The sequence below is a fragment of the Sinocyclocheilus grahami genome, unplaced genomic scaffold, assembly GCF_001515645.1.
Source record: "Sinocyclocheilus grahami isolate Dianchi unplaced genomic scaffold, SAMN03320097.WGS_v1.1 scaffold324.1, whole genome shotgun sequence".
Lineage (NCBI taxonomy): Eukaryota > Metazoa > Chordata > Actinopteri > Cypriniformes > Cyprinidae > Sinocyclocheilus > Sinocyclocheilus grahami.
Genome location: NW_015505503.1, coordinates 1,567,385 through 1,579,801, shown reverse-complemented (window position 1 = coordinate 1,579,801; position 12,417 = coordinate 1,567,385). Strand labels below are relative to the sequence as shown.

At 37.9% G+C, this 12,417-nt stretch overlaps 1 protein-coding gene across 1 annotated transcript in view; it reads right to left on the bottom strand.

Annotated features, from left to right (window-relative positions):
• LOC107602294 (rap guanine nucleotide exchange factor 4) overlaps nt 1–12,417 on the bottom strand; it is a 34,780-nt gene that overhangs the window by 15,076 nt on the left and 7,287 nt on the right. The window contains exons 2-4 of the mRNA XM_016294755.1: nt 10,665–10,807; nt 10,390–10,478; nt 7,219–7,365 (exon numbers count right to left, since the gene is read on the bottom strand). Coding sequence (XP_016150241.1) covers nt 7,219–7,365; nt 10,390–10,478; nt 10,665–10,807 — 379 coding nt within the window. The remainder of the gene's footprint in view (nt 1–7,218; nt 7,366–10,389; nt 10,479–10,664; nt 10,808–12,417) is intronic.

Genomic DNA, 12,417 nt, shown 5'->3' with positions numbered 1-12,417 from the left:
GGGCAGAAGAGAGTGCTGATGTAGTAAGCGTGTGTGTGTGTGTGTGTGTGTGTGTGTGTGTGTGTGTAGGGCTGAACGGGAGCAGAGTGGTTGCTAGGCGATTTGTGTACTCCGATCATCATGGTCTGATGACTACTGACTGCACATGCACACAGACATACGCGTGTAAAAACCATATTTTTGTTCAATAGGGTTGAAGTTCTATTAATAATAATGACTTAATAAGCAATAATTGATTTTAATAATTCATTGTTTAAGATGGACCTGCACACAAAGTAAGTTTAACAGTTAAAAACAAGCATATTTGCAGACTAACATGCTTAAAATTGTGTTTGTTTGTTCAGGCATGTTAAAGGTAACAGGGTTTCACTTAATAATTCAGTATTTTCAAGAAGATGGACACAGACATAAAGTGAAAGTACTCTGCCATCTGTACTGATGTATAATATACTGTATGAGATAATGAAAATCCCCTTAAAATCAACTATAAATCACTTCCAAAAATCTGGCTCATCACCTTATTCACTTAAAAGTCATCCACAGAGCATACATAACTCCTTACAAGAGATTCAAAATGAAACTACAACTGACTTATAATTGCCATATCTGTAATACTGCATTGCCAGGTACTTTTCTTCATATGTTCTGGGAATGTCAAATTGTTTCTAATCTATGTCCTCCTTACTGAAAATTGACTAGATCCCCAATCCAGGTTTACGTCTTCTTAATGATGCCTCAGCTTTGAAATAGAAACGAGTTACTTACAGGTGCTGCTGATTTCTGTCAAAGCTGTCTTTTATCTATATGAATACAGTTTCCTCTAAATGCCAATGAGCAGCCAAAACAGGAAAACCAGGTACTATTTATAACATTGTTATACTGGTAATTGATGATAATTATAAATAGAAATAAACATAAATTGTAGATGCACTTGGTATTGACCAAGATCATGTTATGTGCCATACACACAAATACAAAACACCATCATGGTAACACACATCGTACTTAAATAATGCAATAAACATTCAGTTAACCACATAAGATGTAACATAAAACCCTCATGCACATAACTGAAAAAAACTAAGAAGAAATACAATTTCTGAACTCACACATAAAGTGACACACAGATAATTCTGGGAATGTCAATTTATGTTTTTTTCACTGTAAAATAAGTAGACTTATAAATTGTAAATTAGATGACTTTTTAACTTCCAAAACATAGTATTTCAAGTATTTTAGTATTTTATTATGTAAAATTAAATAAAATGTCCCATTAGATCTATTACAGTCTTTCATTGTACAGGGTAAGGGAACATTGCATTAGCCAGTTAAGCCAATTATGTTTTTACAGTAGCATTTTTACAGTCTTTTACCGTATACAAATTATTTATCATAATAACGTAATTTATAAACTATACTGGCTATAGGATTGTTTTTCAGAGAACCCAGTATACTGAAAATTATGGCAATTTTATGCTTATGTGCAGTAACTATATTACATATTGCTCCTCAAACCTTGTTAAAGGAACAATTCATCCAAAACTGCAAAAAAAAAAAAAAATAAAATGTCCCATTAGATCTATTACAGTCTTTCATTGTACAGGGTAAGGGAACATTGCATTAGCCAGTTAAGCCAATTATGTTTTTACAGTAGCATTTTTACAGTCTTTTACCGTATACAAATTATTTATCATAATAACGTAATTTATAAACTATACTGGCTATAGGATTGTTTTTCAGAGAACCCAGTATACTGAAAATTATGGCAATTTTATGCTTATGTGCAGTAACTATATTACATATTGCTCCTCAAACCTTGTTAAAGGAACAATTCATCCAAAACTGCAAAAAATAAAAAATCTAATTCTGTCATCATTTACTGAGCTCATGTCATTCCAATCCTGTATGACAAAAGAAGATATTTTGAAGAATGTTATAACTAGACAGTTTCGGTTCCCATTGACTGCACTCCTTGGACAACAAAAGTGAATGTAACCGAAATTGTTTTGGTTAGTGACATTTTGAAGAATTAAGTGGGAACCAAATCCGTGTTCCTTTCGCCATACGACTTTATTACTAATACGTATCTATTTCACATTCAGATTAAGTTTAATGATGGCGCAATGCTGGTTGCATATATAGCTGACGATTTAAAATATTTAAAAAGCTCAAAATCACATTATAGAACCTTTTTTGTCATATGTTTGCATATATAGTATGTGGTTATAATAGATGGGTGTAAGCTTGTGTGGGTGGGATGGGGACATGGTCATCCTGCCCATCCCAAAATCCCCCTAAACACACACACACACACAGACAGACAGACACTCAATGTCTCTCTGGTTTCCTGTTAGTCAGCTCTCTGTGCAACCCACCCAGTGACCAAGCATTACACTACAAACACACACAACCCCATACACAAACACACCTCTCTTTCCCAGCAGACATGTGAATAAGATCTATAACTGTAAACGGAAAGGAGTCAGAAAGCATTCGAGCAGTCATTTGCTATTTTTGTTAAAGTAAGCTGACTCTACACAACTGTAAAACAGTCTGCAAATCAAAAATCAAAACTGGCACTATCTATTTTGTTAACGCACATTGCTAGTATTGAGGTGAACAATTAATCCTTGCAAGTTAATCCACAGAAAACAAAATTGGTGCTTAAATAATCTGTAAATTTGCTTCCGCTCTGGAATGCCATTCCTTCTCAGATGACGTCAGTTTGATGGACTGAACAGAATATCCTTAACCTCAGCCCTCCAGCCGTTAGAGAGAGATGGAGAGGAGCTGTGCTAAAATAAACCCCCATCCTCTATTCAGTGTTCCATTTCAGTTGGAAATGCATCACAATACTGAAGTCGGCAGCATCTGGCTCACGTGGACTTTAAACAGACTCTAAACTGAATCTTAAAGTGATCAAATCATGGACAAAGGGATTTCTCCTGTTATTTTGTAATGTGAGTTTTATGTATAGTCTAGACACACTCCATCATTCGCAATTAAAATCCCTTTTCCAGCACAGTCCACCCAGATCATTTAAGAAAACCAAACTCATCTAATCACCACCATAGGCTTATTATATGACCACAAACATTTACATATCAACACATACACATCTAGTATTCAGCAACTTTAATGATGAGCAACAGTATAAACTATGCTGGTAAGCTTATGTTACCCTTGTGAAAAAGAAGTATACTTTAGCATATTTAATAAAATTGCATGCTTATTAAATAATATACTTAAAAATGAGTGTATATGACCACAAACATTTACATATCAACACATACACATCTAGTATTCAGCAACTTTAATGATGAGCAACAGTATAAACTATGCTGGTAAGCTTATGTTACCCTTGTGAAAAAGAAGTACACTTTAGCATATTTAATAAAATTGCATGCTTATTAAATAATATACTTAAAAATGAGTGCGAAATGAATGATTTCAGATACTTAATTGCATCTAAATTGCGTTTACATGAAAATTGTTATAGTTTAAATTTATATTAAATGCCATTAAACTTCAACGTGTTTTTTGACCTAGTTACGTAGGACTTAAGTAGGCTCTATATGTAATAATATCATAATTCTATTGTCTTTGAAATATGGTTTAAGTGTACTGCTGAATGCACTGACCAGCACTAAAATATATTTTAATGTAATTTCTATTGAAACCTGGGTCACACTTTACTTTCGCTTTTAACAAACCATTAACTACAACTTCTGCCTCAATAATCTCCTAATTTGCTGCTTATTAATAGTTAGTAAGGTAGTTGTTAAGTTTAGGTATTTAGCAGGATTAGGGATGTAGAATATGGTCATGCAGAACATGTGCTTTATAAGCCCTAATAAACAGCCAATATGTTAATAATATGCATGCTAATAAGCAACCAGTTTTTTGCACTAAAGTGCACTAAAGTGTTACTGAAACTTGTATGTTATGTATTTAAACATTAGTAATTAGACTTACGTGGCCTTTTATTTCTTTAATATTCTATTATCTACAAGTACAGTTTTTTAGTTTACTTAATATACTTATCACTCTTTACAAGTGTATTTTAGGCCTTAAACTAAGTGTTTGTATGTTTTTATAATCATGTCATTAGGATAACGGTATAATAACTAGAGGAATCTGATGTTTGAGCTGCAGTGACCTCTCTATATCACACAACACCATGATGCTTCACTCCAACAGACCGAGGCAGTCAGACAGCACTGAACCTCACTGATCTGTTCAGGAGCTTTGCACACAGACATGTATTCAATCAAATCATCATTAACACATCAGCACAGCACAACATGACTGACAGCCAGTGAAGATCCAGCTAACAATAACCTGCACTTTTAACTCAGTTAGACGAGTGTGTGCCATTGTGCGAGTGTATCTACTGTACTCAAAAAACTATTCAAACAACACTACCACATTTGATTGTTAAATTCAGAAATTTTGTTTTTAAACGCGCACTACTGTAAAATCTCAATACAGAGCAGATTAGTTTCCAACACAATAAAAACAAATGTAATGAAACACAGACTGACCAGTGGCATGTTTATAGAACCTGTCTATTGTGTCTTTCAAATTAAAAAACGCACACAAGCTTAACACTACACTAACTTGTTCAGCACTGATTCTCTTATAAGCACAAATCACCACATCAAAACAGCCATAAATACTTATATATCTTTATAACAGTCAGAGAAAAAAAATACTATAAATAGATTATAACTGCAGCCAGCCAGAAACAGAAATCATGAGTTAAGACATCACCTTAGAGTTATAGCAGATACAGCAGAGAACTTCTGCTGGTCCTCTCAGTTTCCCAGTGGGCTTCTCACACACACACACACACACACACACACACACACACACACACACACACACACACACACACACACACACACACACACACTCACACATACTCACACACTCACACATACTCACACACTCACACACTCACACACTCACACACACACACACACACACACACACACACACACTCAGCAGAAGGACAGTCCCTCTCAGGGGAACTCTGTGTCTTGATATCTTTCCTCAGCCTTCTGCTTCCTTTCCTCTATTTTTGTTTCTTTCTCCTGTTTTCCCTGTCTTCCTCTCATTCTGGTTTAGCTCCAGGCTGCTTTGTCCTTCTCTGACCTGCTCCAGTAAAAGCTTTCCATCAGGCCCAGAATTTCTGATTGCCCACGGGCCAGAAAGAACAAAACGAGAGAATGAAAGACTAAGATAGAAATAAACTCACAGCCCTGAAGAGCAGAAGCACTGCTGTCTTTTCTGCCAAAGATTGAAAAGGACAAAAAAAGCTTCTTCATCTGTTGCGTTTTTGAAGAATAAGTGATCGAAAATTCCTGAGTGCTGGGAAGTGAGCACAACATGCCTAAAATCCCCCGACTCTCTACATAAACGATACAGAAAACATACATTTATAGTGTCACTCTAAAGCAGTGTTTCTCAACCGTTTTGACTGCAAGGCCATCCATTATTCAAGACCTTTAAAGACATTCATCATTCAAAGCCATGTAGACTCAAATATTTTTGGAGCTGCTGTAATGATAAAGCTGCCTACTTACAGAAACGAGGAGTGGCAGTATAATAAAAGAACTAAGTAAATTAATTTTAAGTACATTTAAACAGTTACATTCCGTAACTACAGAAGTTTTAAGAACCAAGGGTTCTTAAGGTTCTTTATGGCCTATGGTCTTTTCCAATGTCTTGTGAGGATGGGATAAGACATCTTCATGCTTAGCTATTTTAGCTTATTTTAAGAGTGTTTTAATCCATCTTTAGCCCCCTTGGAAGTGTGCTTAGGTCTCCTAGTGGCTCCTGACTTCTGGCTCCCTATTTAAGAACCACTGAACTAGAGGATGACCACAGAACATTTCTTATTCCCTCGCTGCCTCCTGCTGGCTACAGACGTAAATACATTTTTAACTTTTTAGTTTTTTGCATAAATTGTGGCAGTCTGGGAATTAAGGGTGGACCAGTGTGGATTCAGGGGCTCGTTGACACAGCGTACAGTTTTGTATGAAGTGAAATGTCTGACATCACAATACCATCCTATTTTCTTACTTTCTGTAACATCCACTTTCATGGATCTAATTCCAGATTGATAAAATCAAGTCTCATTCTACATTTTTTCCCCTTCAATATGAGAGTCACTCAAAAATCACATTACAAATGTAAAATAGGTTGGGCCTGTCAATTCAAATTAAATTCAATTCATTATTGTTTTTATATGGCTGCCCTTGTGTGGAAAAAAGAAGTGCCAAATTATTTTGAAAGTGAACTTGTACTTCAAAATGTCAAAGTTTTAAAAATTGCACTTGCAGACAATATAATATGAATGAAATAAAAGGCCACTTAAGTGTACTTAAGGAAAGTACATTTGTTTCTTAACACACTTAAGTACACTTTTTAAAAAGTGCACTTTGTAATACTGTATTACTTTAAAGTATGTCTTAAATAATTGTTTCAATAATCTTTTGTCATGTTTCAAGGAAGTGCGCTTATTTTGATGTATTGACTAACATGCTAAAACTTGATTATAGTTTTAACTGTAGTGTGTTATTTGATATTACATTTAAGGTTAATATATACATTCATATATATGTCCACCTGAGATTTTTCTCTTTTAAATGAGCATTTTTATCAGGCTCCTATGAAAATAACATTGGACATTTTGAAAATAAAGCATTCAATAAATGACTAATAGCCTTTTCTTTGCCATTAAAGTGAAATTACTGAAACCTAAACATAGGAGCCTGACAAAAATGCTCATTTAAAAGAAAAAAGATTTTTCAGGTTTTTCTTTATATATATATTTGTATATGTATTATATTGCAACTTAATCATTACAAATGTGTAATTACAAATATATTTGACAAATACATGAAAAAGATCTATTTAAGTCCTACGTAGGTGGGTCCAAAAATACTGTAAAGTTGAGCTAATAGCATTTAATATAAGATTATGCACTTTAATATAATATAAGCACTTACTGTAAGTTTATTATTTTATTAAAGTGTATTACTTCCATAATAAGCACTCTTTTAAAAGTATTATTTTTATCATTTATTTTACCGATATTCAAGTTTCCACTTGCCTAATTTACACAATAAATTAAACAAAACAGCTACATACAACTTCAATCATGGTTGTTCATATAGGTGTCGCTGCTATCCTCTCAGTAATCTGTCATACCTCCCACAGGCTCCTAAAGTCCTTCTGCTCAATCCGCAGCAGTTCACTGAACTCTCGGGTGACAATGGTGGCATGCCGCGGCGTGTTGTCCAGAATAGACTCCCCGAAAGCTGTGCCGATGCCCAACGTACAGATGGTGACAGCATCCTTAACATGAAGAGAAACACAGGTCAGAGTCAACTCTTTCAGAGAGGAAGAGATGAGAAGAGAGGAGTCATATATAAGCCATCTGAGATGTTTCTGACTTAGAGACTGATGCACTTCCACTTAGATTCAGGCCTTTCTCAAGGACAACACACACAGAGAAAGAGAGAGGTCAGCTCATTTGTCCCTAAGGTTTGTAATGTAAGACGCAGATCTGTTAGGAGTTGCTCTAGTTTTCTGCTGCGGTCTATAATAAGCACCTGCACTCAATAAAAAACGTCCACTGTGAGCAGCTGAATATAAGATCATATTTCGTTTTCACTTGGGATGGGAATCGTAAGTCTAGTTCCAGTTCAGATTCTACCTAGCAACTAAAAAATTATTCCAGTAAAGTTTTTTTTTTTGTTGCTCACAACACAAGCACAGAGAACAAAAAGCAATTGCTAAAGAACAGAGAGACAAATGAGGGACATTCAGCAAACTGAACAGAATTTAGCTGACACAACATTTGAAACTGAAAGCTTTTGAGTGCTCCATCTTCTCTCATAATTGTCTTGTACCTAAATATAACTCCTTGTAGGTGATATATTGTACGTCTAAGGAGACCTGTTAATGTGATGTAATAACAGTTATGTAAATGATGATTTACATAACTGTCCTTGATGAACTATAGTGAATGTGTGAGTATGTGTATGCTCTATTATCAAGTCAAATTTATTTATATAGTGCTTTAAATAGCAAGATTTATACAGCAATACACTGTTTCAAAGCAGCTTTACAAAAAAATCATGTTGCTAATATTTATAATATTTTAATATCTTCATGCATTATAGTCACATTTAGCAGATTAGAGCTATGTGATAATAAATACAGCTTACATTTTACAATGCATGCAAAACATGCGATCAAGCAGTTTCAGATTTGCTATATGGTACATATTGCTTTACATTGGTGTACCGTACATAAGCAGATGAAGTTGAACATACTTATATATCCAACTTTACATAAAGAGCTGTTTGATAATATAGTTTTCATTTTGCAACAATATACGATTGCAACGATAAACAATCAAGCAGTTAAGATTTTCGATACGTGACGCTGGCGCACAAAACCAGTCATAAGTAGCACAGGTTTATTTGTAGCGATAGCCAGCAATACATGGCATGGGTTTAAAATTATTGATTTTTCTTTTATGCCAAAAATCATTAGGATATTAAGTAAAGATAATGTTCCTGTCATACTTTTGGACCCGTTTTGCCCCCGTAGTTCTTCCTGTGTTTCCTTATTTGGTCTTTTTCCTGCTCTTGTTTAGTTTGATTGCTTTATGATTCCATGCACCTGTGTTCCCCTGATTGCCCTGTGTATATTAGTTCCTGTCTGTTCCTTAGTTCTTTGTCGGGTCTACTTGTTGGATGTCGTGTGTTTCCCGTGTTCCTGTTGTGGTTTTTCCCCCTGTGATTCAAGTATTAAAGACTGTTGAATGTTTCTCCGTGTCTCCATCGTTCCTCCCACAGCGAAACGTGACAGAAGACCCGACCCAAACCGTTACCTCCGTGTGTCCACTCTCCGTTTTTGTTTCCCATTTTCCTTCATGGATGCCCTCTTTCGCCCGGAATATCTCCTCCTCCAGCTGGAGCAGGGGGAGAGATCTCTCGAGGACCATACGAGACTGTTCCGGCTGTTAGCTAACACCACCAGCTACCTGGATGACGCAATCTGCTCATTCTATAATGCATGTTTGAACACCGCGAGCAGAGTGCCGTCGTCCGAAGATGGTCCTCGAGAGGATTTCGCCATATTTGTGAAGTGGATTCTGGTGAGAAAAGGATTGCCTCTCACTGTCTCGCCTGAGGATTATAGCAAGTTCCACTCCAGACCCAGTGCCCTGCCCACCATCTCCCCACGGTGCAGAGCATCAGCCCAAGCCCACCGATGACAGAGAGCCCATTACCGCCGCGATCAATGAGCCGAGCGACTGAGTGGAGGATCGCCCCTGATGTGAAGCCCCACCCGTCAGACCAGGTGCGAGAGCCGGCGACAGTGCCCACCACGAGGGCGCAAGCCGTGGACGGTGCCCACTCCGCCCACTGCACCGCAGCTGAGGGTGAGCTTATTGTGCATCTGGGACTGCTGGACGTTATTGACTGGGAAACAGATCTGGAGAACGACTGGACCCCTCTCCTCTCTCCTTCGTCCCCGCTGGTCCCGTCCAGTCCTCCTTCGTCTCCTGTTCCCATGTCCAGCCCAGAGTGGGCTCCCGTTTCCCAGTCCAGCCATGAGAGTGACTCAGTCCCCAAGTCCAGCCATGAGAGTTGGCTGGTTGGGGCTGCTGTCGTCTGACAGCCCTTCTGCTTGCCCTCAGCCCACCATCAATACGGTACAAGCGCCGCGGGTCTGCCATTCTCCATCGTCATCATGGCTGGAGCATCCCTCACCTCTGCCTCCAGCCTCCGAGGCCCGGACTCCACCTCGGCCCGTAGACACAACGGCTCTACCTCGGCACCTAGCTCCCTCACCTCCACCGTCACCCATCAGTCCACCAGCTCCACTGGGCACCCTCGTCCCTCCGGCTCCGCCTTGGTAGGGCGTCGACCCGCCATCGCCTCAGGACTCTGCTCCTCTGGCTGCACTTCGTCGCTCCGTCCCACTGGCTCCGTTAGGCTCTTTCCTCCCGCCAGCTCCACCTTGGTCCTAAGTCGCTCCGGCTCCGCCGCAGATCTCCGGATTCCAGACCCTTATGACTGGTTTTGTGGTCCAGGGTCAAATATAGTAAATACTAAGTGAGAGTACTGTATGCATGAGAATAAATCTGGATATACTTATTGTAGTTGTTTAGATTATTATCAATTATTAATTCATGAATCAAGTTATTCATTTGTTATGTGGTGATATTGAGGATTCTGAAACATATGAAGTTAAATGATGCACATAAATGAAAAGCCTAAAATGTTAATATTATCATTTCTTTGATAGATCTGATAGCTCTGTTCACTATCATTTAAAAACAGAACTGACATGACAACGTACCTGATGGTTTGCAGTTTCTGAGACTTTGACATCTAGGGAACCGGACAGGACGGTGTACCAGTTAGTGCCAATGTCACCCTGCCTGTACACTAATCCACACAAACAGAGAGAAGCTAGTGCCCTACTGAAAAAATCATATCATTACACTAGACCCAGTCACGATGCAACCTTGTGTGAAGTAATACTGTCAACAAACAATGTTTTCACATCATATGTAGGCCTATGTGTGTGAGCGTTAGTGCATGTGTGTGTGTGTGTGTGTGTGTTTGACTGACATGTGATGCTTTTCTCCAGACACTCGTATAAGCCACACAGACAGATCTGCTGAAGTAGTGCAGGGTGGAACTTCTCAAAGGCCTTCACACTTTTCAGATGGGACAAGATAATGTCCACATCCTCCCCTGAACGCTCCTCCGGTCTGCATACACAGAAACACACATACAAATCAAATTACAGCAATAGCTGACTCATTATTTGCTCATTCTCGTGGCTTTTTTTTGTTTGTGTGTATCTAGAAAAAATCTGATCGTGATTAAACCAGAACAATTTAAAATAAATGAACAAAAACCATTTTTAAAGTTTGGGCTCCTAAACATTAGATCACTCTCACCCAAAGCAGTTATTGTAAATGAAATGATCACAGATAATCGTTTTGATGTACTCTGCTTGACTGAAACCTGGCTAAAACCTAATGATTATATTGGTCTAAATGAGTCTACTCCACCAAGCTACTATTATAAGCATGAGCCCCGTCAGACTGGTCGTGGCGGCGGTGTTGCAACAATATATAGTGATATTCTCAATGTTACTCAGAAGACAGGATACAGGTTTAACTCATTCGAAATACTAATGCTTAATGTTACACTGTCAGATATGCAAAAGAAATCTATCGTAGCTCTTGCTCTGGCTACTGTGTATAGACCACCAGGGCCGTATACAGATTTCCTAAAAGAATTAGCAGATTTCCTCTCAGACCTATTGGTTACTGTTGATAAAGCGCTAATTGTCGGAGATTTTAATATTCACGTTGATAATACAAATGATGCATTAGGACTTGCGTTTACTGACCTAATAAACTCTTTTGGAGTAAAGCAAAATGTCACCGGGCCCACTCATCGTTTTAATCATACGCTAGATTTAATTATATCGCATGGAATTGATCTTACTGATATAGATATCGTACCTCAAAGCGATGATGTTACTGACCATTTCCTTGTATCGTGCATGCTGCGTATTACTAATATTAACTATATGGCTCCGCGTTATCGTCCGGGCAGAACTATTGTTCCAGCCACCAAAGACAGATTCACAAATAACCTGCCTGATTTATCTCAACTGCTCTGTGTACCAATAAGTACACATGAACTAGACGAAATAACTAGCAACATGGGCACTATCTTCTCTAATACATTAGAAGCTGTTGCCCCCATCAAATTGAAAAAGGTTAGAGAAAAACGTACTGCGCCATGGTACAACAGTAATACCCATTCTCTCAAGAAAAAAACTCGTAGTCTTGAGCGCAAATGGAGAAAAACTAACTTGGAAGTTTTTAGAATTGCGTGGAAAAACAGTATGTCCAGCTATAGACAGGCTCTAAAAGCTGCCAGGGCCGAGCATATCCACAAACTCATAGAAAATAACCAAAACAATCCAAGGTTTTTATTTAGCACAGTGGCTAGATTAACAAATAACCAGACGCCACCCGATCTAAATATTCCCGCACAGTTTAATAGTAATGACTTTATGAATTTCTTCACTGATAAAATAGATAACATCAGAAATACAATAAAAAATGTAGATTCTACAGCGTATAATACTTCAGCTTCATTCATCGCACCAAAAGATAAACTGCAGTGCTTTACAGCTATAGGACAGGAAGAGCTAAATAAACTTATCACTGCATCTAAACCAACAACATGCCTATTAGATCCTGTACCCACTAAATTATTAAAAGAGTTGTTACCTGTAGCAGAAGAACCGCTTCTCAATATTATTAACTCGTCGTTATCTTTAGGTCACGTCCCAAAA